General features: G+C 40.4%; 3 protein-coding genes across 8 annotated transcripts; 1 reads left to right on the top strand and 2 right to left on the bottom strand.

Annotated features, from left to right (window-relative positions):
• Positions 1 to 85: 85 nt before the first annotated feature.
• On the bottom strand, positions 86 to 14,579 carry ahcyl1 (adenosylhomocysteinase-like 1). The gene is given in 19 exon segments (XM_062426806.1): positions 86 to 1,210; positions 1,317 to 1,437; positions 1,655 to 1,733; positions 1,948 to 2,016; positions 2,313 to 2,411; positions 2,505 to 2,599; positions 2,885 to 2,955; positions 3,124 to 3,212; positions 3,356 to 3,419; positions 3,540 to 3,656; positions 4,540 to 4,646; positions 4,758 to 4,852; positions 5,696 to 5,798; positions 5,890 to 5,990; positions 6,779 to 6,922; positions 7,287 to 7,401; positions 14,386 to 14,427; positions 14,429 to 14,509; positions 14,511 to 14,579. Coding segments are annotated over 19 exon segments (1,668 nt in total). The 3' UTR covers positions 86 to 1,203.
• A 1,841-nt stretch (positions 14,580 to 16,420) lies between these two features.
• Positions 16,421 to 22,731, bottom strand: nfyal (nuclear transcription factor Y, alpha, like). 5 transcript variants are annotated; one of them, XM_062427756.1, is made up of 10 exons: positions 22,658 to 22,731; positions 21,790 to 21,898; positions 21,494 to 21,577; positions 19,897 to 20,043; positions 19,638 to 19,769; positions 19,444 to 19,546; positions 19,149 to 19,318; positions 18,123 to 18,296; positions 17,671 to 17,781; positions 16,421 to 17,473 (listed from the first exon to the last, which is right to left on the bottom strand). In XM_062427756.1, exons 2-10 carry the CDS (start codon positions 21,868 to 21,870, stop codon positions 17,408 to 17,410), a joined length of 1,068 nt encoding a protein of 355 aa, XP_062283740.1. In that variant the 5' UTR covers positions 21,871 to 21,898; positions 22,658 to 22,731; the 3' UTR covers positions 16,421 to 17,407. The 5 variants fall into 5 exon arrangements, with proteins under 5 accessions (XP_062283740.1, XP_062283741.1, XP_062283739.1 ...); XM_062427757.1 differs by lacking the exon at positions 22,658 to 22,731 and adding an exon at positions 22,428 to 22,616 and having other exon boundaries at positions 19,167 to 19,318; XM_062427755.1 differs by lacking the exon at positions 22,658 to 22,731 and adding an exon at positions 22,428 to 22,615.
• A 975-nt stretch (positions 22,732 to 23,706) lies between these two features.
• Positions 23,707 to 25,391, top strand: ngrn (neugrin, neurite outgrowth associated). 2 transcript variants are annotated; one of them, XM_062427061.1, is made up of 3 exons: positions 23,707 to 24,167; positions 24,477 to 24,587; positions 24,675 to 25,391. In XM_062427061.1, exons 1-3 carry the CDS (start codon positions 23,929 to 23,931, stop codon positions 25,258 to 25,260), a joined length of 936 nt encoding a protein of 311 aa, XP_062283045.1. In that variant the 5' UTR covers positions 23,707 to 23,928; the 3' UTR covers positions 25,261 to 25,391. The 2 variants fall into 2 exon arrangements, with proteins under 2 accessions (XP_062283045.1, XP_062283046.1); XM_062427062.1 differs by having other exon boundaries at positions 23,973 to 24,162.

Genomic DNA, 25,391 nt, shown 5'->3' with positions numbered 1-25,391 from the left:
CAAATTAAGACAGTGACATTCATATGGCAAACATAAAATCTAACATTTTCTGAACATACAGCTCATACATTACAATTAATACCAGAAGCAGTAGAAGGAAGACATTAAATGTACCACTAATCGATGTGGTTTTACAAAAAAGGAATGTTTATGTAATTAAGGTCAGTGTTGATATTTACTTGTTGTGAATGATTTAAAAGGCACATTCATACCATGGCCTTAAAGATATTATCCAGTCCAAACACTTTAAAACCAACCAGTGAGACAGACCTCAGCTGGAGTGAGCAAATGGAAACTTGGTATTTAATGAGAAAAGTTATTGTAGTTTGAAAATGTTTTACAGGCTCCCTCTCAACCATATTTCCTTTTTAGGAATACAAACCACCTGTTATCTTTAACATAAACTGAGACATAACATATCTCAATCTGTCGTTTGCACATTAAACTTTGCTTTCCATTTTTTCAGAAGTGCTGATCATTTAGGGTGAGTGTTGAATGCCAACACCACACATTCGTCTGAGATTTCTCCTCTGAGTCAAGTTTTTAAAATGGACTCTGCCTTTCACAGGCCAAACCCACTTCTTAAAATAAACAACACTGGTTCATATTGTTTATAAGTGTGATATATTATCTGTGTAATAAAAAAGGATGACTGGATGTTACCTTTTAGGGCATGTATGCAGATACCATTCTAATAGATTATTTAACGCATATAAAACAAATCTAAAATAATGTACATTGTTACACAGAGATTGGTTTGGCTCAGCCCAAATTGCATGGAATGTATTCATAAAATATGAATGCCATTGACAAAAACATTAATGTTATTTTCTTTTCCATTCTTGTAGCCTTCATTTGGCACTGTGCGTAAATAGGGTAAACAAACAAATCAACAAGTCTGTGATCTAGTAACATAAGCAGTAGCAACTAAATAAGTACATACACATGAAAGCATGCAAGCAGGCTTTTGTTTAAACACGTGACACGACAAAGGTAAAAAGCTAGTTGGTTGTATGTCATATGTTTCCTACACATCTTACTCTTATTTTTCATATGTAACACTATGTCTGAAGTGCTTTTAATAAGTTACATTCAGCATAAGTAAAATAATTCCTCCGTTTTTGTAGCAATTTAGAAAATAAAATAGATATCTGTTTATCCCAGGGCAACTCTGTGTCGAAGATCACACCACAGGCGCTCTCATTAATACCTGTGAACAAAATAAAATGTTACTATTCACATGTAAATTAAAACTGCATATTACTGCACATAAAGGATGATGGATAATAAAAGATATACAGCTGGGTGAGACCAACCTGTAGTAGTTAGGTTTGAAGGGGCCATTCTTGTTGAGGCCCATGTACTTGGCCTGCTCGTCAGACAGCTCTGTCAGGTGGGCGTCAAAGTTTGGAAGGTGCAAACTGGCCACATACTCGTCTGGAGGAAAGAGACAGATTGCAGTCCAAATTTTGTAGTGTGCACCATTTTTGTTTTGCTGGATGATGCAATTTTTAGGCAAAATCACAAGGTGGCATCAATGAGTAACACAAGTGAGGTAAGCTTTGGCTACAGCATCTCTTCTTCTTTCTATGATCATTTTTAATAAATCTGTGATCTAAAAAACAGTTTTTTTGTAAACAGAGTCAGCTCTTACCCATTTTCTTGGGCAGAAGATACACGTCCTGTTTGTAACGCCCTTCTGGAGCATTGAATAACTCAATAAGGGCCAGAGCCTACAGACAAGACAAACCAAACAATGGCTGAAAGACTCACAAGGAAACTTCATTTGACTGCAGAACAGCAATTTGGTGTACTGAAAAGGAAAACTGTCCTTCTGCTGCCTTGATACCACAAGCATCTGTTCTGAAGTATGAGTGGAGGAGCATTAAAGCAGCAACAGAAAGTATGTTCCCTTCTTGGCTAGACAAAGAGGATGAAACTACTAACCTGAGTTGTAGCAGTGATTGACAACACAAACGTAGGCACTGTGGAGCAACTCAGGTTTAGGAGGCGACCCTGAGAAATAACAGGAGCCACAGTAGCTGTTAGCTGTGGGGTCAAACAGCTGTGACAGGCTAAGACACTTATAGGACTTATTATTCTTGAATTTTCCACCAGGTTTAACTGACCCACAGGATACAATTATAAGATAACACAGAGATATCATCATCATTTTAAACACCACAATATTTCACAATTGTGAAATGTTACAAATACTTAAATAACTGAAAGATTGAGTCTGATTCTATAGGTTGAGTGATTTGTCTAGGATTAAGTGTGGTGTTGGATATAGACCTGCAGAGCGACATTACCTCTGCCAGTAGGACAACTCTCTTTCCATCAGGCCAGATGATATGGTCAACCTGAGAGCGCACCCTCTCCCAAGTGAGCTCAGGACTGCGCAGACTCGCCTAAGGACATAAAAGACAGGTCAGTCCTACAACTGAATGACAAACAAGATATGAATAATGTACATACAAAAATAAATAAATCAAACACATTACCACATCAATCTCAGTGTTGGAATGTCCCATATTACAGACGATGCAGCCATTCTTCATTCGGTCGAGCTGTTCTCTGGTAACAACATTCTTGTTGCCTACATTTAACAACAACACAACAACAGTGATATGATGTAAACAGAGTCACTGATGTCATTCATGATTGTAGAGGGTGGGTTAGGGTTTCTGTTATACTGTTAGACTTAGGCTTATAACTGCATGCAATTATGATTACTGTTACCTGCATATGGACCAAAAAGCATATTCTAACATTTAGATGAAAAGTCTAGCTTTGATATTTAAATCAAGCATGCACGTATATGCTAGAAATAATGTGATTATAAAAGCAGAAGTAATGCATATGACTGCATGGGGTACATTACCAGTGCACGTTATCACCACGTCCATCTGCCGGATGACCTCACTCAGCTTGACCACTCGGAACCCGTCCATGCTGCATGAATACACAAAGAGATATTTTTATTTAATTAAGCAGTAAAAACAGAGTGATAGCAAATTAAATATAATAATGTATTGTCCTCCTAGCATCACAGGTATTCTGATGCACTGTAAACACAATTACTGATGTAACAGCATTGAATGGGAACGGTTAGTCACTCACCATGCCTGCAGGGCACAGATAGGGTCAATCTCTGTGATGCACACAATGGCTCCGAGGGCCTTAAGAGCAGTGCAGCAGCCTTTCCCCACCTACAGACCAGGAGGCAGTGAAAAACAACATTAGTCTTGCATACATACTTAACACATGAAAACAGGTCTGCTACACCTGTTGAAAACTGAGTCATGCGAGAATGAGAATGTGAGAATGTTTTCAAAATCAGAGAATGAATCACCTCTCCGTAACCACACACAATGACTTGTTTGCCTCCAAACATTATATCTGTGGTCCTCTTCAAGCTGGCACAGACAAGCAAAACAACACTCTTTCAAATACAGAGTCTTTACAAAAGAGAAACAGTAGCAAGCAACAATGGATAGATTTGTGTTTTGAGGTACTGGAAGATGCATTCTCCTCACCCATCCAGGATAGATTCACGGCAGCAGTAAAGGTTGTCAAATTTCTGCTTGGTGACAGAGTCGTTCACATTCATGGCAGGGACACACAGCTTGCCAGCCTTAGACAGTTGGTACAATCTGAGAGGACACAGTGGGAAGCATGTTCAGGCAGAGATTTGCACACACATGCACATATCCACACACGACACTGAGCTGCAATCCTGTGTGACCTTAGACTTTCCGAACCATCTGGCTAATTGATCACATTGGGAGATGCACATGTACATACAGCTGTTGAGACCGGCAGATGAGCTCTCTCATGTTTTTCAAACAGGCTCTGGTCAAATCAGGCCAGTGATCTTTTAAATCTATGGTGTCATTGTGTATTAATACTAATATGACTTATATTACTGCCTTTGATACTGTTTGTGCTGACACAGTATACATCAGAAAGCTTGGATTGCTTCCAGCTCAGCTGGATCTAGAGGACAAAAACATGTAAACACCTCATAGGAAAGGTCTTTAAAAACAGCTTCATCACTGCTACAATAATGGATCTTATTAGGTTGAATAACAAAGTTTGCTTGCTATAAATAAAGTCTGGCAAATCAGCACTCCAAAGATCAATAAAGAGGCCAAATCATATTTGCTCAAAGAGAAGGTGAATCAGTGAAAGATGAAAGATGCTAAATCATTTTTAAATAAGGCAAGATGAACAATGTTAAAAATCACAAAAGGCTATCCTACAGCATAAATTAACCATTACATAACTCCAAAGATTTGACCAATATCAATGAATAAAGAAATATTATCACAATCCTTATTATTTATAGTCCATTAAGGGCTGTCAAAAAGGGTGTCAGGGATCAAAATCAATACATTTTGGTGTCTATGAGCAGTAAAAAAGAGACAGGAGTGGTGGCCAAACTACAGACACAGATTGTACTAAAAATGTTTGTTTTTTTTAATTCTCTGCTTCCTTTAAAATCCCCAAACCCATCAAATCTAATCCCCATCTCACCTATGTACTCCAGTAACACTCTCCTCTACGATGCCCCGGACCTTCTTGAAGACACTGGGGTACTTCTTGTAAACCCAGTGGGTCAAGTCTCCACCATCATCCAAAATCTAAGAACAAATCAGAGGTAACCTCTAAAATAAAGACAATGATAGAACAGTAGAGCAGAGAACACACAGAGGACAGGTGTTAAGTTTATCATGGGATTGTTAGGCTGATACCATATTGGCCTGCCAGCCCTCAGTGTTGACACAGCGATCGATGCACCACCAGAAGTCGTCCTCTGACTCACCCTTCCATGCAAACACAGGCACCCCTGCAGCAAACAAAACACACACTGCTAATGGCAAAGACAGCAAGCAGAGGAGGAGAGGACTGGTTGGCTGCATGAGCAACAGGTCCATTAGCACACATTACACAGTGGAGGTACATGCGCTATCAGTTGCTGCTGAGTTACAAGGAGCGCAGCTATGATAAGTCAATGAATCGATTAGTCGATCGACAGACAATTAATTGCCAAGTATTTAATTTTTTAATATTTTCTGGTTTATTTGTTTTTCTATGATAATTAATTAAATATCTTTGGTTTATTTGATTCGTCGTTCGTAATGGGGACAAAAGAGACATTTGAGGATGTTGTTTTGGGAAACAGTGATTGATTTTTCACCATTATCTTACATTTTACAGACTAAACAACTTATCGATTGATCAATTAAATAATCGACAGATTAATTGATAATGAAAATAATCGTTAGTTGAAACCTTAGTTGAAGTTGCATTAGGATTCATTAAAATGTACTGTAAGGTCATTCAAACACAATCAAAACTACTTGCAACAACATTTTTACTGCATTGTAGTCACCCAAAATGGTAAATGTACCTGTTAATTCATCCTGTTATTAACACTGAAGTTACGCATTATGTAATGCAAGATACCATCCACTGCCATAAATATATACATTTTATCCATGACAAAACTTGATAGTGGTGATGTGTTCTTCTTTGCTCTGTTTCGTAAACTGACTTTAGTACATATCAGCTGATTGTTTTTGTATCCAATAGATACAGAGCAACTCTGATGAGATTCAGTTGCAAAGCACCTAGTTGCAAGAAAAGGTTTTACATGTTAGCAGCGACATTCGACAGGAGGGGATCTTACCTGTCTCAGCAAGAGCAGCAGCCACCTCATTCTGAGTGGAGTAGATGTTACAGGCAGTCCAGCGACACTGGGCCCCCAGGGCTACCAGAGTCTCAATCAGGACCTAAGAGAGAACGATGGAATATACAGATGGTAAAGAAGAGAGGGTGATAACAGTTACAGTGATGTGCGGTGAAGTGGGTGAGAGGACGTACCGCTGTCTGAGCAGTGATGTGAGTGCAGCCTACTATCTTTGCCCCAGCCAGTGGCTTCTCTCCCTGGGCTCTCTTCCTCAAGGAGATCAGGGCAGACATGTCTGGGGAGAAAACGCATTGTGCACAAGTTATTGTAGGTTGAAAGGACATAAAGGTCATGTTTTGTTTTGGGAGACAGAAAGAATCATGTACCATTGTGAATACAAAAACAACCCATTTCTATATGGTAGGTGTAAAGTAAAAGGCTCTAAAATGGAGACTGATTAAGCAAAAATGTCAGCAACAGCTGTCGCTGCCCAGGCTTGAGCCTGAAGAACACTTAACAAGCACTCACACTTACTTATCAGTCACACAGGCAATGTAAACAGCCCGAGAAACAGAAGAGAGAGGAGGTGATTTGTGAGTATACAAAAATTGGTAGAGGAGGTCTCTCATAAAGCAAAGTAACAAATGATGAACAGAACTGAGAGAATGAGCCCTGCTCTTGGTTTGTTTTGAAATCAGGAGAAGGACCTTTATCAATCACTGACTCAAATACTGTTCAAGCAGCCAAAGAGATGCCATGTCATATGTATCAGGGAACAAAGTCAAGACAGGTAGCTCAATGCTCTTTTTGTACATGTGATAATGATATCAAGTCTCTTACTGTATGCGACTGTATCACAACAGATTCACATGAAACCTGTGAAACCAGAGTTTTATTTTGATACAGCATGTACACAATTGCCTCTCTGAGTAGGAAACAGTGATTCCATAAACACATTTTAGCAATTCCTGAATCATCAAAAAAGCTTCCCTGATTATTCTTTATATTGTTCCATATTTAGAAATGGAAAAGACATCTTTAAACTTTGAAATGCCCACAATGTGCCAGTAAGGTCAGATATACCTTGTTCTGCTATTTCAATTTCGCGGCGGCCAAATTCGGCCTGTTTGATGTTCTTCACACAGAAGTCACTGCTGCCGGGGGTGTTGACCTGGGCTTTGTCCCGGGGGGAGGTTTCATCATCGGAGCTGTCGGTGTAGGATGCAGCTGGGAAATAGAGAACACAAAAGGTCACTATTGTGGAGAAGAATACAAAAATGACAATTATGAAATGTATATTCATATCCATTGTTTGAGGGGTGGAGCTTGTTCATCTGTGTTTCCTGTGTGTATGAAACGGTATGCAGTGTGTATGTATTTTTTTCCAAATATGCCTGCTTATAGGAGCTGAGTCCACATACTTAAATCCAAAAGCTGATGGTTGCACTTGAACAGATTATCAACCATTTGTGAGCTTACAGTGATCTTAAATCTCAACAGCAGTCGTTTATAATCATTGTCAGTCTGTAGGAGGACAGCATGTGCTCTAACATCTCCTAAAACTGAGATGAAACTTTCAGGTGAGCGGTACCTGAGCTGTAGCTGTCTGTGGACGACTGCGAGATGGACCGAGAGAGGGAGCGGCGGCCTGCCTTGGTCGGGTATTTGCTGAATTCCTGTTTGTCCTCTGTGTTCGCAAACTGGATCTGGAGAGAACCGAAACACAAAAGAGCATGATGTGAACACAAAAAGCAAACAAAATCCGAACATTAGTCACCCTGTGCTGTGTTTCTGTCTGTATGCACTGATGGAGTGTCAACAATGACATCAGGGAAGCAAGGAGCGAGGAACAAAAAGCACCATCTGACACATTAGCAGCGATAACACTCATTTATACTCTTTTGGTAATGTGCTCACACTCTGTTAGTTTGGACACATTTTGCTATTTTAGCCAATTAAAACGTCCTTTTAAAGGTGAATCACTTGAGCCTGTTACAGTAAATCACAGGTGGATCAGGAAGAGGGAGCTGACATCTATTTTTAGATGCTCCCTCCTGCTCTGTGATTTATGCTTTGTTCCAATACACAGGCTTCAGTTGGAGGTGTGGTTCATCATGTCAACCCAACCCTTCAAAGAGCCCAAGATCAAAGACCTGGAAGCACATAAACTGAAACAGCACACAGCTAGATCGGTTATTTTTTCTATACTATCCTTTAATAGAATATTTAAGTCTCTCCTGTTCAATCTTTGTTAATAACAGCTGAGGTTGATACCATTTAAAAAACACAGCTACTGAAAAAAGCCAGTGTCTGATATGAATTCAGCTCCATTTCAGATTTACAGACTACAAATCCACCGAATTAGTCTGGCTGCACTGGTGGTACACAAGTCAACAGTAGCGTCAACATCAGAGAGAACAAACCCTGAGGTCCTTCAATAAGTGGGAAAGTCACTAGTTAAAGTCCAGCAGAACAATCTAACTATGTTGATCCTGACAATAATTAAATATTCAGGAACAATCCCACTCTGAATGCAGAAGTGTTTTATTTTATTTTATTTTACTTTCTGTGCTTTACAAGAAAGATTTCTTGGTGGTTAGTGGCAAATGTGTTGGCTCATATCCAACTCACACTGTGATGCTTCTCACAACATTGTATAATGTCAAAGGACATAAAAATCATGCAGTCAAGAGTGACAGACTTCAACATGCTTAATGTCAATGTCAATGTCATTGTCAATATCAATTACTTCATCCTTTGTGCATTCATTCCTTCTTGCTTTTATGGGTAAAGTATTGTCAAAGGCCTGTGTTGATTAGACTTTATACTTCTTGGTCATTTTAGTTTGTGCTTTCTTTAAAGGAGCAGTGTGTAGAGTTTAGTGCAATCTACACAGAACAGACTTGACAGAAATGGAATATAATATTCATGTATGTTTTAATTAGTGTATAATCACCTGAAAGTAAGAACTGTTGTGTTTTTGTTACCTTAGAATGAGCCCTGAGGAACTTACTACACACTTAGGGGAAGCGGGGGTAGTCAGCTGGTTGATCTGCAACCTTCATTCATCTTCTTTCATTGTGGCAATGTGGGATTTCCTTGTCCTCTTATTTTAGATGTCCATAGTAAGTGTTTGGACTAAAAACTAACGTGTGCAGGCCAGCAGAGTTGACACAACACACGGATGATAAATCCGGGAAGACATAAAAGCCAGACTAACAACAGTGAGTTGGGTAACATTTGAGTGTGATGTTCACTGCACATATGCACCTACAGCTATATCTTAAAGGTATAGTTTGATGACGACACTGAAGAGTTTGTTTATTGACATAACATTAAAGCAATTATAAATATTTTCCACAGTCCAACAGGTTGCTGAGAGGATAGTTTTCTGAGTTTAGATTCACAGTTGGGTGAAACTGACATAACTCAGTTGACTCAGTTACTTGATAGTTGCCACAAAAACATGAGCAACATTTAGTCAAGCCGAGGCTGATTAAGTGAGGTTCATATAGCTAGCACCTTAACAGCTAGCACCTTACCTTAAGACAGCGATACTGCTTTGTATTAGACTAAAACTTGAAAAATCTCATGATAACTGTTATGATTACAAATTAGAAATTAATTTAAAAGTTCAGTAACTGTGGCTGAAAACAGTTAAGTGCTTACACACAGTCTCTTTCCAAGGGCAGTGACACCTGGGTTTCAACAATCTACTGTGTCAGTTTGGAGAAACTCAAGAAGCTTGTGAGACGGTGTGAGCTGAGCAGATCTCTGCATGTCTCTGTTTTCACAATTGACAGCGTGCTCTATCTCACATACTTGCAAAATAGCAAGTTTCAATCAGTTTGGACTCTTGAGGATCCAGCAGAGGGTTTTTTTGTACAGTCCTTTGAATGTCTGCACTGTTCTTCCCTCAATTCATACACATCAAATCAAATAATCCTTCTCTTTTGGTTACAGCATCAGGGATAACAAGAGGTTAATCTGATTAATGATGAATTACTCAGTGTTACTTAAGACGGCACTCTGTTTTTGCTTCTCTTTCACAGTAACCACCTCAGAGGTGAACGGTGTGAGTAACCACGGCCTTTTGAGGAGGAGATTTCACTTCTAACTGCATTTCAGTGAAACATCTTTGTTACAGGTGAAAGACAACCTTTCTGTGTGCACCACACTGTTGGATAAGACAAAAAAAAAAATCTGCTCAACTACAAAAAACTTGTGACATGCCTGCAGCAACTCCAGCACATCTGCGTGTGTGGGATATGCAGTACCTTCCTGGTGATGCATTGGTAGCGACTTACCCTTTCTCTCCCGTGCCCATGTTTGTGTGCCATGGCTGCCTGTCACTGCCTGGTCTCTCCAGTTTTCCAGCCTACTTCCCTTTGCCTGTGTGTCCTCTGTGTGATGGTACTAGGTGTCCCTGATGCTATTATCCCAGAACACTCCCAGGCAGAGCCAGGGGGAGGTTCCCACCTATTATCGTGATTTCTAATGGCCAACCTGGAGAGAGAGGGAGAGAATGAGCGAGAGGCCTGGAGAGAAAGGGGAGGTTGATTCTAACTGAGCCTCTCTCTCGCTCTCTTGCACTCTCCGGTTTTGCCCTTGACAACCAGCTGCTAAAGTCAGTAGGTTGTATCATATGGCTAATTTTTTTAACGGGCTGAGAGCAAATGCAGGAACAAATTGTAAAGACAGAAAAAAGTCTGGTACGTATATGCACAAACAAGAAAAAGGTACACACAAAAAAACATGCTTGCTAAAAAAGACATATGCTTCAGCTTTTACTTTCAGGCTGTACTCCTGATTTGGACTACTAAATAAAAGGGGATTGAGAAGAGGAATTAAACCCTGTTTCCATTAGCCTTCATCTGCATCAATAAGCGGCCCATCCAGTCCCATCCTACAGCTAAAAATACCCTTTCTCTCCTAGATAGCAGGCCAGGTCACAGACTTAAGCTGTGGTGTGACAGTCAGTCTGCAGAGTAAAGGCTCAATCAGGGCCTGGCATAAGGCGACATTACCTACTTACCCACACAAAACACGAGTGCTCTGGAGCGCCATCTGACTGAATAGACATAGAGTCTGATCCACGTACAGTAGATCTTTGTCTAAACATCAGGGCGTGAAAATAGACTAATGGCCCACTAGGTGAGTCCCATCCAACAAGTCAAAGACAGAAAGTCTGATGTATTTTTCTATAATGGTGCATTAACTGTAAAAAAAGAAAGAAAAGAAGCTAAAAGTCAAAGAGGTGAAGTTCTTCAGAAAGATGTACTTACTAAAAATCATTGTACTTCCTCTGGTCTGAGAATGGCGCCTGTTTAGATCAACGCATGCATGAAGGATTACAGTGTTGTGAAAAAAACATACAGTGTTCTAATCCCTCGTCCAGAACTATGTGACCTTTAGTACAATCTATACCTTCTACTTAAGACCATACGCCTCCTCCAATTTGATGATCAAGGTAACAGATAATCACATATAATAAAACAACCACGAGGGAATACAAGAATGATTCACCAACAGTATCATTTTGTTTCTTAAACTGTTAAATGAGAATTAAAGAAAGGCAGAAACGAGAGAGGTCGTAAAGGCTGAGAAGACAGCAGAAAACGATGAAACTAGTCAGTATGGATGTGTTATATTTCTCAGTTTATGGTGACTCTCCCCCCAATGTTTATATGGGTCACACTGAGGGACAAACACAGTACTTTGCTTGTGTAGACTATGGAAAACTGAATCTTCCTAAATTTTCTTGTATCATAAGCTCTTGTTTGTAGAAAAAACACAGTCTACGTCAGACTTTCAGCCTAATCATTTAAAAAAATAATCCAGGTTCAATCTGACCAGTAGGAGGCATCAAAGTCAGAAATGTTAAAATCCTAAACATCAGGGCTTTAAATATAAATTCTGAATCTATCTCTGTGCTAGTTTTCATTTTTAAAAACAACCCAAACATCAGGGGGGTTGTCACATCATCTATTGTATGTTTTCACACCTTCATGTAAACTGCATTTGACCTTCATGAAACTCGATGTTGAGACAGGAACGATGAGAAGGCGAAAATAAGGTATGAAAGCTTTTGTGGATCGTTGTAAAACAGCTTGCAGGGATCAGATAGAAATGATGATGCATGAACAAATTCATAGTGAGCAAGTCCTGGGGGGGCATATTGTGTAACTACTGTATGGATTCAAAGAGAGAGGAGGCAGAGTAGTGTCGCTCTTTGACTCACCCGCCCACACACACACACACGTACACAAAACACATACACAGTAGAAATTATTGTTTTGCACCTTTCCAGTTGATTATGTGCCAATGCGACAGACATCCCAACTCTAATTTTTCATGTTTGATACTGTTTGGGATATTCATTTGTTTGGGTTTATTTTTTCAATCATTTGCAGTATTTATTTTGCTCAATTCTTTTTTTTTTATGCAAACAGTCGGCTCAGTTTGACACTGGGCTCTCACATTTATTCGTAAGACACAGCTTTGTTTTCATAAGCACGCTGCACATTCCTACCATCCAATATGTTTTCAATCAGGCTCCCTGAGGCGGCTCAGAGTCCACATGTTATTGCCTCGTCAGACGGGGGTCCGAGGTAATATACTGAAGTCTACGAGCCCCGCTGCTGGGAAAAATTGATATTTTTACTAGTCTGATCATTTTGTCCAACCCTTGCAGGCACACTTTGACGCTAAAAAATAACAGATATAATCCTACATTAACGTGAGAGCCCTCCAGTAAATGCCAGCTCATGATTCTCAGGTTTTATTGACTCTATCACAGGTGCTAAAGTTAATATTTTTGTTTGGTGTCTTTGAGTCACAGACGGTGATGTTCTGCTTGTTGTTTAGTTGTTCTCCTCTGCCACTGCATAATTTAACAAGACAAATGAGTCATGTTAATCTGAACCCCAGCTGGCAATGTGTCAGTGTTAAACAGAGGTCTGACAGTCTCCATCTCAATAGTGAGTTGTTGTTTTTTTAAAGATAAAATATGCTTGCTTACAGAAGTAGAAAGATACTACAAACATCCCAAATGATGTAATGAGGCCACAAAATCACGATCAGTGTACTGTCTGTCAAACACAGAGCATCAAGAGTAACTTGAAGTTCAGCTGTCTGTGCCACAGAAGAGGTTGCAGTGATTATTTAATGTAGAGCCTGATAGATATCGAATTACTGAGGCTGGGAATTAACATTTATTTATAAGGACCAAATATGTTATCATTAAAATGCAGCTAATTTAACAGTTATGTACTGATATTTCTTTTTGGATATCTGCTGACATACTTTATGCACTACTATACTCCCTACCTTTAATGTCTTGATTTTTTAAAAGTGCACCAGTGAGGACAGGTGTCACAAGTCAAAGGTCACCTTGAGGGATAAAGAAATCCTTCACAATGGAGTTGCCTAGTTTGACATAATATAGAGTTTAATTAAAACCTCTGTGACACAGTCTTGGCAAAAAAGTGTTCACCACAGGCGTCACAAATATCAGTATAATCAGATTAAAGACTAACAAACCCCTGAGCAACGTAGATAAAGAAGTAATTGGAGTTTTCTTTACAACATCTGAGAAACCTGAAAGACGCCTTCAGTCCTCTGTCCGCTCAGTGTTTATCCGCTGTGTGTTGCCACCTGTTATACACGGTGGTGGATCAGTAATGATATGAGCAGCCATCTCAAGGGAGCCATTGGGTCTGATGAATCTTCTGTGGCGTTGTATAACAGCCAAGAAATTCAAGGCCTTTTCCTCACAGGTGCACCTTGTGCTGCTAATACATTTTTATCATGCTGTTCCCACGACTGACGGCCGGCTGATGCCCACACACGCTGAGCACTGCTGAACAAATTCAAGAGTGGCATCACAAACACAGGCATGCCCTCCCTTGTCACCATACAGACATGATTGACTTTTACAAAATTAAATTTCCACCGCCCTGTGGACCTTCAAATAATTCAAAGGTTTTGTGACTGCAGTTCATGCTGGATTGGATTTCCCCAGAACAGCCTACACCTCATTTAATACCTCACACTCCCCTGCCTAGGCTAAGGCAGTCTGTCAGCCCCTTTACAGTATTTCTTTACTTTGCAGAGGTCTTGAATGAGAGGTTTAAGAGCTCAACTTGGCTTTTAGTTGTTCCCTGCCCTGCAGGATGTTGGGCATGATGTACACATTAAGATTTAAATAAACAGGAAGGCAGATTTTACACAATAATCCTTTCTTTGTAATTATATGTTTTTTACCTCCCGTAATCACATTGGGATCAGCTATGTTTAGACAAATACAACATAGGAGGCCTACCTTCTCTGATTATTTTAAATACATTTTAGATCAGATTATTTCTCATTTAGCAGAGCAGGGCCTGGGATGGGGTAATCCCTCAGTAGCAGGCCCGGTAACATACAGTAAAGTTACATGTGATACTGCAGCATCACATGCATGCATACATTAAAGCTATATCGTCCTCAGTGCTGTCAGCTTGAGGCTGAAAAATGCAGATGCTGCCTTGTGAATACATGATAGACATAACGCTACATCCGATTGCCTTGCCTTGGTGAAGCACTTCACTGCAGTACAACGCGTACCGATTTATCCATATGTCTGAACACGGGACACACAGCCTCTGGCCCGGTGACAGTGACTGATGGTGGGGATCACGTTTTCTTACCTTCTTGACGGATTTCAGAGTGGGGACGGCGGATGAAAGCTGCAGAGGGCATTTCCCCGACGTTCATGTTCACGTCGCTGCTGTTCTTGCTGACAGTCAACGCGGAATATTTCTCCGCAACGTTTTTCGGTCTCTTTGACATATTTTGTGGCTTGTTTAACCTCCGCCTTGCTGTCTACAACCGAGTCGGTCATTGCATCCAGGTAGTGTTGAGCTGTTAGCAGGGGCGTAGAGAGAGAAGAGAGAGAGAGAGAGAGAAGAGAGAGAGAGGAGAGAGAGAGAGAGAGAGAGAGAAGAGAGAGAGAGAGAGAGGAGACGAGAGAGAGAGAGGGAGAGAGATGAGAGAGAGAGAGAGAGAGAGAGAAGAGAGAGAGAGAGAGAATTGATAGTTAGCTTTATCCCGTCGCTTTCTTGCTCTCTTGGCTAAGCTTCCTGGCTTTAAATAACCGAACCGACAATGAAGCACGATGCGGAGCAGTAAGTAGCCTGCTTGAATGGAGATTAGCCCGTTTTCTGTCCACTACTTTCTACAAGAGCTGCTACAGCGACTTGTTCCTGTCCTCTGGGTCTGCTGTCATCCACAGACAGCAACATCACCGAGGGGGAGGGGGGGCGGTTGTGTTGAGCCTGTCACCTGAACAAGTGGGTAATGTGGAGACGGTGATTATCCAGTTCGCGCTGGTGGGGAAAAGGACATGTAAAGGGCTGGGGCTCGTTACTCGTTACCTTAAAACTATGTACATTATTTTATATTGACTCGTTACTCGCGTTACTTGCAAGCGACTACCGGAATGTGGTTTCCATGGTTGCGCCGTTGCTCTGGGTAAGGTCTCTTACGAAGCTGAGTACAAATCCCGCCTCCCGAGCTATGATTGGCTGACTGTGGTACTGATGTCTATAATCTGCAGCGTCTGATTGGTGGAGCTTGCTTGGGACAGTGTTTAACCTGAGAGGTGGATTTCAGGGGGGAAAAACACAGATATGTCGTCCAGTATATTATTAAATTGTCTGGTTATACTAGATGCAGCCCTTCCAATATGTAAACACACATTTTTGGAACTAATTTAACCATTGTATTACAATTTGCTCAGATTGATCTACTAATGAAAGATACTGGACATGTGCACTTTAGTTTTATTCTATTTTATACATTTATTCTATTACATCCAAGAGCCTAATTGATTTGACAGTAGTAGAGCAGTTACTGGTAACTCTAGATTTAGATTTGATTTAGATTATTTTCTCAGATGTGATGCATTGTGATTAAACTACTCAAAAAAGCTGATAAAATCAGCTCCACCTATATATTAAAATGCCTATTTTGTAATTGCAACAGTAATAATTATCCAATTATATAATACATGTAATAATGTAAGTGAAGTATATTTTGCTAACAAAACATCTGCAGTCAGATTTTGAATGCAGGACTTTTACTTGTGACTTGTATATATACATTAGCTATTAATTTGTTATAGTTTGGGGAAGAATCTGAGGACTTTGTCCTCGATATAAAATAAGATTATCTGCAGATTATTGTAATATTGTTTAATGTTATACTGAACAAGATGGCAGACCACTACAGTTGCTAAAATGAGTAATACAGTATCCAGAACAGGTGAAACTAAATGTTTATTTGCCTAGTCTATCACCCCAAAATAATAGCCTTTTCGTTTTTTAGAAAAGTACAAAGAAACATTATAAAGCGAAGACAAGAGACATTATATATTATTGCCTATTTTGTCTATTTACACCATCTAAATCTGGAGAATTTGTTGCTTTTGTCTTATGTGATAATAAAGTGAATATGGACTGTCGACTGAAAAAACAAGTAATTTCAAGGGGGGGGGGGGGGGGGGGGGGGGCACTACACACAGTAAGAGTAGTTAATTGTTTCTGTTGATTTGTTTTTTATCCAGAAAAAATATTCAATCCAATTTGCCACAAATAAAACTATTAGCATTCAACAATTGCATGTCCCACGAGGCTATGATAGCATGCTAATGGCTCATGGAAAAAGTGAAGACGTAACAACAAATAACTTTGAGTCACTTATTACAGTTTAATTGACATAGGTTTCATGAATTCAATGTCCAACCTTATTTCATTATAATAAAAAAAAAAAATAGCATTGCAGAACTGCATCTGATGGGTAAAAAAAGCTATTATCTACAATGAAACAAACCAAACACTTAGGTGGACTGCCAATAAAGTAACTACGTGAATAGAGCCACAGTTTTCTTACAAACACTTAGTCTTAAACATAAAACTGTATAAAATGCATCCACAAAATTGGGCAAATTAGTAAGTACATCTAATACATAGTGGGGAAGAAAAGAATTTCTGTACAATATTTTCACATCAGTATCACATTTCAGTTTTTGCTCCGAGCTGGTAGGTTGGACTTGAGATGCTGAGTCCATTCCTCCCAGAGCATGGGTTCAAAAAATATGAAAGGTCAAAATACAGGACATCACGTAAAAGATATGACACAAGTGTAGCATCAATGCTTAATGAGTGTCTCTGAAAAAAAGGCTGTACCATTTACAAAAAATATTTAAAGCAACAGGTATCCACTGGTGACAAATTCTCAGCTTTTTTAAAGGACCAGGGTCTGACAGAGTATGACTTTGCAGCTATAATTTCCTCTGTGTGACTGGCCCTGGTTCCTGTTTCATTTCATTATTGTCCAAAAAAGAAAAAAGGAAAAACCACTGTGAAAATAATAAGCTGTTCTTAAGTGCTCGACCAGAAAAGCTGAGTATGAAACCATTCTCCATTTCAGACAAGAGGACCAGAACAGTCCACAGGCTCAGTAGCCACATGGCCCGCTCCCTGGAAGACCAGCATAAGAGGTGAAGAGAAAATAGAAGAAACCCAGTGGTGCCACTGTGGTTTGGTGTATGACGATGGGACAGGTGGGAGTACAAGTGAGAGAAGAAGGTGCGGCAGATGGGTAAGCTGTGATGAAGAGTGTCAGGCAGGGTAGGGTTCACAGACAGAAGTGACGATGCTGGCGACAGTGCTACGAGACACGAATCATCTGGGCCACCGTCTCATCAGCTGTTGCCTGGGCTGCTTCCTGCTGTTGCTGGGCAGGAGGAAGAGAAAGGTCACAGTCAGGTCACCTTACAAATTACAAATTTTGAAAAAATTATACATTTTAATGGAAGTCTAAATGTAAGTGCTTAGTTGACAGATTTATAACATTTGGTATCTACAAGCTTGAGTCAGTATCTTTTTTTTTTTTTTTTTAAGTAGGCTGATTTTCTGCACACGTCTCCTTACCTGTGCCAGGGCCAAAGCCATTTCCTCCTTTTCCTTGGGTGAAAAGAAACGGCCACCATCTCCTCGCTTACGCTGCATAGCATGACGGTGGCGAGACTCATGCAAGTATTTCTGCAAGAGAGCAAGCAGGTGAATCAGACCATGGTCAATTTTATTGTGCCACTTTTGTGCCAGTACTGGTTAAAATGTTACTTAATTCCCCCAAAAAGTCTATTTTCTGACTAATCTCTTTTGGTATCTAGCCATGAAGATACTGGTTGAGGTTTGGAGACAACCTTTTCTGAGATTACATGGCTAGATACTATTTGATGTAGGCCAGAGAATATGATATTTATAGCTGGTGAACAGAATCAAATACAAGTAAAAGACACCTAGATGTTTTTTACACTTGTACATATATACAGTGAAAGCGTAGTCCTGTGTAGTCCATTATTATGACACATGTGCCTTACCCTCCTTTCTTTGGGGATTTTCCCCTCTGCCTCCAGTTTGGCTCGGGCCTGTCTTCGCTTCAGGATGCGATGGTACTGCTTGGCATTGACATAAAGGGGCTCCTCTTCAAGCATCTCAGCCCCTGGCAGGGGAATACGCTGCATTGTGGGAACTCCACCACCTCCAGGCACCATCTGGTGAAGGGGGAGACACAAACAGGCACACAGTGCTTAAAACCACTGCCAGGGAAAAGCATAAAAACTGAAAATACTGACACAAACTAGCAGTTATAGTGCAAATGGTTAATCAGTCATTACATTGATAATTAGTCCATCATTCAATGCTGATATACATGTTATACACTATACAGGTTTCAATTTTAAAGATGCATGTTAGAGACACTGAAAACTCACACAGATGTTTAAGTTATTCTCACTAATTAGACTTTTACAGATTTAATTGTAGAATTGGGAATTTCATGAGGTCACCAAATTTCATGACTTTAAGAAAATACTAAAAGTGCAAATTGTCCCGTGCTAGAACTAAATGGACCTTCTTCACAGCTGTTGATATGAAGGCTATTTAAAAGTCAGAAACTAGTTAATACAATAACTCTGATATGACGTCAACACAGCATGAGGCTTGTTGACAGAAAGGTCCAGGAGATGCTGATCACACCATCCTAGCAAGAAGTCTAATCAAGAATAATAACTGAAAACACCTGTGTGGGTGGACCATGTGCGTTAAATAAAGATGTTGATATTAACTCAAACTAAAACTAGACTTAACAAAAATGTTTTTCTTGGTTCAGTTTATCTGTTTTTTGATACAATGTGTTACCAATTTAAACAGAATCAAAAATCAACAAAATCATTAAATCCTCTCATCATTACCATATGATTCCACTAAAAGATAAATACATTTCTAAAGTATAACAAAAAAATTAAACAATAATTATATTTGGTGTCATTTAAAACTTTATGACCTCCACCACACACCCTTGTGTGAGACTAGATTTTAAAAAAAGGTAATAAGATGTTGGGTACCTCTGCACAAGGTCTTACCATGACCATTCCACCTGCATTGACCATGTTGCCGGAGACAGGCAGGGTGACGGTCACAGTGCCTTGGCCGCTGTTAGTGGTGTTGGTGTTGGCACCCCCTGCTTGTACAATCTGGGCACCTGCCAAGCTGGCAGCTGGAATTGTGATCATTCCTGCAAACACAGATCATCATCATCATCATCATCATCATTTTCAAATTGAAAACTTATTAGAGCTTATGTTTAGAAAGTCCACAAAGCAGAAGCAAAAATCGAAATGTAGACAAAACTGAGTTTACCCTGTTGCAAGACGGTGCCATCCGCATTGACAGGCTGGTAGACGATGGTCTGTCCGTCAGCTGTCTGTGCCAACTGTTGACCCTGCACGCTGATCTGCTGCCCCTGTGGGACCGCAAATGAGGTTTAAGACCCTCAGTAATAATAACAACAGTTTTTAAATGGGTTTGACAATCTAGTGGTCACAATTTAACACCTGGTTCTGTCCGGCTGTGATGGCTGTCTGGGGCTGTTGGATGATGATCTGCTGAGGCTGACCCTGCTGGCCCTGGAGCTGAAGGGTCTGACCACCCTGCAACTGGATTTGACCCGGCTGCACCAGCTGGATCTACAAACAGACAGAGTAACATCCACCCTTTACATCTCCCAAAACTATTTCAAAGAAAACAGTCTGTCCTGCAGAATTATGTAGGATAATCTGAACATGGATCTGGTAACTGAGCCATATCCCTCACCTGCTGTAGTCCCTGAGCTCCAGATACTGGGACTTGCATTATGGTCTGACCCTGACCTCCCGACATGGCTTGCACCATGATGGGTTGCCCTGATGATGTGATGAGCTGCCCACCGCTCACCTGGACCATCAGAGGCTGCCCCTGGACCTGCAGAGAGATTCAGAAAACTGTTAGAGCAGCACTACCTGTCAATGCAGATACATACACTTAGGTAACCTGGTTAGAATCTGCATTTTTCCAGTAAGGTGATTTCTTAAAATGTCATGTAAAAAACAAATCTCTTGTTTTTTCGGGGGGTAATAAGGAAAACTGATTTCCCCTGCTAGATTTATCTTGGAGAATGCCCATTTCTTGGAGATGAATCTGTAACCGGCATATCACGAGACTTCAGACAACAAGAGTAACAGCTGAGCAACTGGATGAAGGGACAGATGATTATAAAACATAAATATAGAGTGTAGCACCTTCCTATCAAAAATATTTCCATCCAATGTCCGGCTGAAACTGAAACTAACACATAGTAGCCTGTAGAATTATCGATGAGTCAGTTTCTACTGCTGACCATTTGACTATTCGTTGAATTTAAACACATTTGCGATATGAGGAAAACTCCTTTATGTCTGTCTTCGCCTCTAACTGAGCTGTGAGTCTTCTACAACACAGACACGCACCTCTGGACAGACATAGTAAAGACATTACAAGAGAACTTTCCAAAATTAGGTACTGTCCTGCTGTATGTATCTGCAGACTATAGAGTAACATGGTAACTATGGTGAATAAACATGTTCTAACTGTGTAACTTGGTTTCCTGAGTAATCTAATTTATTGCGTTTGCTTCCTCAATATAAAAGGTAACTAACATGACTGCACGCAAATGACATGAAATCAAAAACATCCTGGATACCACAGCATGAAAAATAGGATTTGATGATATTCCATTATTCTTTGTCTTTTGGGGTATGCAGAGGTTACATGAAGTTCATTTAAACTTAATGTGCTTAAATGTCATCATAAACTCGATTAGACCAGGTGGTATCATTAGTCTAATTTATGTTCACACATTCATATGAATTCAAATGAGTGAGTGACCACTTTGGACAAGTGAAAGCCCGTGGCAGCAGTTGTGCCATGGGGGGAAATGCCAGAGGCAAGGAACTCTGCCATTTTCCAAAGAGACATTGAAAAAGAAAAAAAAAAACTGGTAATGAATATGGATCCATGCCATTCAATGCTGAACCCAAGAAGGTTCTGCTAACAGTAAAATACATTCATGTGACTCATGTTTCAAATGGATTTTATCCTCATCATGATGAACAAGGTCTGACTTACAAAACTTGCTTTTTAAAGCAAGAGACAAACACGACTCTGACAAACAGCAGTCAACCATGAGAGCACAAGCGGAAACCAAAGGCTGACACACAACACAATGTGCTGAGGAACATGCAGTTCAGGCAGCTGTAAGACATGCTGGGAGGGGAAGAGGATGAACCAAACGGCACAGAGATGGCTCATGATAAACAGCCCTGGTTGTAGCATGCAAATTCATAGGCTGTAAGACTGTCATGACACTGACACAGGGCGGCGATGACACCACTACCTGGAGTGTCTGCACCTGCTGGCCTGAGGCCGTCACCACTGGCGCCTCTGTTTGCAGCTGCACAGCCGTCACTGTGCCCTGTGTCTGCAGGCAAGGCAGGACAATGCAGTCTCAGACAAGTAAATACTTTAAGGGAAAATAGATCTGGATCCACTGGATTATTTTAATTCTGGGGAAATGTTACCTGTGAGTTGACAGCAAAAGTTTAAATCGTTGTGCATTTTTAAACCAACTGGGATGGTAGGGCATGCTTAAATTTATAAAAACCAAATGAAATAAATAACCTCTCAGCTCACCTGCTGTTGGATCTGTCCATTGGAAGTCTGCACGACTATCTGCTCTCCAGTTGTAGTGGTGGCAGTGGTGTACTGCTCCATAGCTTCTTATTTATTGCCACAATCCTTTCTAGACAAAAGAAAGACATACAGTATAAGGTAACATTAGATTGATAATTTGAATCAATCTATTTAAAATCTAACTCACAACCCACAACTTTTCTTTTTTATACCGAAAAGGACTGTTTTTTTTCTTTTCAACCTTTATTTACCAGAATTGCGCGTTTCCAAATTACACCTTATATTAATAGGGATACACTGGAGGCCCATTTTAATTTCAACTCGTCATGCTAGCATGTGAAGTGTTGTTTTTGACGTTTGGATGTGTAACATAAACACACAGTGGGCGATATGGGTCAGCACTCGGATTGTTTTGTTGACGGGATATTTTCGTGAGCGCTAACAAAGCTAGCTAGCGTTAGTTAGCGTGGTAAAATAAGCATAAAACGGAGGCTAAATGAACAGATGAACAGCTAAAGTCAGTCTGTATGTGTGCTGTTGTTTTTTATAGTCAATGATGCATTGCTAGACGCCGTTAACTCGTGGTTGAATGTTGGAATTATCAACCATTCCTTTGTTTGATATTTCAGCTAACTAACCTAGCTAACGTTAGCTGAGGCTTGTGGAGCACCACAGATCATATTTCCTCGCAGGACTCAAACCCGGTAACAAGTTATTAACAACAGCCTGAACAGTCCGGGACACAGCGGTCCAAACCGAGCTGTCACTCGAGGGTTTTTTGCATTTAGTAGGGTTAGTAATTTGGTTGGTCCATGACAAACCAATCCGTGCTGACAACTACCAATGCCTTCAATCGGGTCTCCCTTACCGTGTCTTCGCTGTCCGGTTTCCCTCTGATTGGCTCTAGTACAGCTCGCTGAAGCCCAATCAACAAAGTGAGCGGACAAAATGGCGCAAATGAAACAACGGCGCCCGGGAGGAGGTGCGCATGCGCAGCTGCGTCACACACGATGGCGTCATATTACAGGAGTGTCCTCGTGCTGCCCGGCAGATGTCGACATTTAGTCACATTTATGTTTATTAATAACATATTACACATTACAAAACACCATTGTTACATATTACACATTACAAAACACCATACACACAGATGACATGATCAATAAAACACTATAAATGTAACGGGAGCAGCATAAATGTTATCAATAGTGAAATAATGGACCAAACAACGAGTGGTTATTTGATTTTCGTTTTAAATGACCAAAAGATAGACGAACCATCTACATATACACATGTGCACATTTGGTCTCACTTTTATTCATTAACTGAAATTCTCAGAAGCATCACCTAAAATTGCGCCTTTCCTCCCAGAATTGCACTCTTTGTTATCTTTGCTAAAGCTAGTAAATACACATTTTTAAAAAAGCAATAAATACTATTATGAAACACTGTTTCCTGAAACCTTTAAGATATATATATAAACCCAACCCTTTTTAAAAAAAAAATCATTATTGGTTTATTTACTTTTATTTCAATTGTGTTTTTTTATTATCTTGATCTGTGATTTATTATGTCATATTCCTTATTTCCTTATTTATGTAGCTAATTTCTGAACTGTATGCATGATGTGGGTTTGCCTGAATGTGTAGCTACTCCAAAGTCTGCTTTTGATTGATTTGACTCTTTTAAATCTTCTAAAAGTGTTTAAGCTATAAAAACTGAAGACGGCTCTGAAAGAGTGATGTATATTTATTGTCATTTTTTCATTAATTATGTTCTAGTGCTTTATCATTTTCAGGTTCAATGAATAGCTGCACCTCCACTCCGGTAGTTGGCAGTAACATCATCTTTATGTTTGGAGACGCGTGTTTGCGGAAGTACGCACGAGTTTTACGCATGGGTTTGAGTTGCGTCATGGCTGTGTTACAATGTAGTTTTGAAGAAGGTGCCCGCACTGTTGTCAAATAACAGTAAGGTAACAGAGTGATAGTGAACACAACAAACAGGGGATATCACTCGTCTCGATCTGAACAAACTCTGTCAGAACGCAGTTTGGTTACGTGTTAAACCCTGGTCTCCGATTCTGTGGACCTCCTGTTGGACAAACCAAGCTGACAACGCCGTCAGTGACCCTGCAGAATGGCTCGACCTCTGCAGCTCCTCTCTGTGCTCTCCAGGCTCGGTGCTCTCTCAGTGACGCCCTCAGTTTCTACTAACACCTGTCGATTTTCAAGCAGAGGGGTCGGTAAGGCATGGATGGGACAGAGCCAGGTGCACAGAGACAGATCATCCAACAGAGCTCCAAAATACACCGATGTAGGATCCGATGAAGACCGAGGACTGGAGGATGTGGAAGACAAACTGCAGGCTTTGGTTGAGTAAGAGCCGCCAACATTAATTCAGTGTAGAAAATAATAATAACCTTAAGAATAGGATAAGCCTGAATATTGAAAGAGGTTTTGTATTGCTCCTGTTCATACTGGCTATGAAAAGGAGGTAAATGTGTTTTCTATGTAAGTGATGAGGACCAAAATCCCAAATTTATGAAAGGATCTTCTATTACAGCAAGAAAAACATCTTTAAGTTTACATTTGTGCAACTGATTATTGTTTTAAAACAGACCTGTTGTTTCTGCATGTTGTTTATACAATTTGTGACAGTTTAAAACATCTCTCACATGTTTTTAGTGTGGAGAGAAAGAGGCAGAAGACTGTGAAATATCACATAATGAGGAGACAGATGACAGCATCAGGAGCTCCACAGAGGAAGTTAACCTGGGAGGCTATCGAGCAGATAAGGTGAGGAGCTTTGTTATGTCAGTTCAGACACTGAACCAAGAACTCCACTCAAATGAGATTTTACATTGAATGTTACTCTGTTTTCAGATATCTGAAGCAAGAGCAGCCCGAGGAGTGGACAGTTGAGCGTCTGGCTGAGGGCTTCTCTGTCACACCTGATGTCATCCTGAGAGTCCTCAGGAGCAAGTTTATTCCCGCTCCTGAGAGAAAAGTCAGGCAAGATGCTAACGTGATGCCTGGGCTCGGTCAGCAGGTGCTGCCTTCAGGTGCTGGTTCAGGCCAGAACAGACTGAAGCTGGCTGGAAACCGAGCAGCAGCTGCTCTCCCCTCTGGAAGTAAAGAAAGTGTTTTGGTTCCTGTGGCTGACCGGACTCTGTTGATTCAAAGAAAAGGCTCAGCATCTTTGGCCAAGAGTCCCGCACCTGTTGCTGTTCTGCCCACCCAGTTCATGTCAGATGTTAGTAAAGACACCACAGTGACAATAAGAGGAGAGGACAGTAATACCAACACAAATCCTGCAGGGGACAACACAGAGGATGAGGAGGACTGGGATGGACAGGTGTTGTCGGAGGAAGAACTCGAGGAGCTCATGGAACTGAAAAGGCCTTCTCCAGTGGTGCAAGTTGGGAATGATTTCTTAGACGCAGAGGGAAACCTTTTGTATAGAATCTGAGGTCTTCCTGTGTTTCTGGATGATCAAGTTGGCGTAATTACACTCAATGATAATCAGTGGCTTTTTACTGTGCATGCCTTTAACAGGCAAAAAAAGATGAAATGTATAACAAATAAAAATATTATTTTGTA

The sequence above is a fragment of the Scomber scombrus genome, chromosome 10 (genome assembly GCF_963691925.1).
Source record: "Scomber scombrus chromosome 10, fScoSco1.1, whole genome shotgun sequence".
In the NCBI taxonomy this organism is placed as follows: Eukaryota; Metazoa; Chordata; class Actinopteri; order Scombriformes; family Scombridae; genus Scomber; species Scomber scombrus.
Note: the sequence above shows the minus strand (reverse complement) of the source record. Positions and strands in the feature narration are given on the sequence as shown.

Bases quoted from the DNA above. Each gene is read 5' to 3' on its own strand.
- ngrn (XM_062427061.1), top strand. From the start codon at position 23,929: ATGGCTCGACCTCTGCAGCTCCTCTCTGTGCTCTCCAGGCTCGGTGCT. The intron at 24,168-24,476 runs GTAAGAGCCGCC...ACATGTTTTTAG, and splicing joins AAACTGCAGGCTTTGGTTGA to TGTGGAGAGAAAGAGGCAGA. The intron at 24,588-24,674 runs GTGAGGAGCTTT...CTCTGTTTTCAG, and splicing joins GAGGCTATCGAGCAGATAAG to ATATCTGAAGCAAGAGCAGC.
- nfyal (XM_062427756.1), bottom strand. From the start codon at position 21,870: ATGGAGCAGTACACCACTGCCACCACTACAACTGGAGAGCAGATAGTC. The intron at 19,547-19,637 runs GTGTTAAATTGT...GCGGTCCCACAG, and splicing joins TCACAGCCGGACAGAACCAG to GGGCAGCAGATCAGCGTGCA. The intron at 19,319-19,443 runs GTAAACTCAGTT...CTGTGTTTGCAG, and splicing joins TGGCACCGTCTTGCAACAGG to GAATGATCACAATTCCAGCT.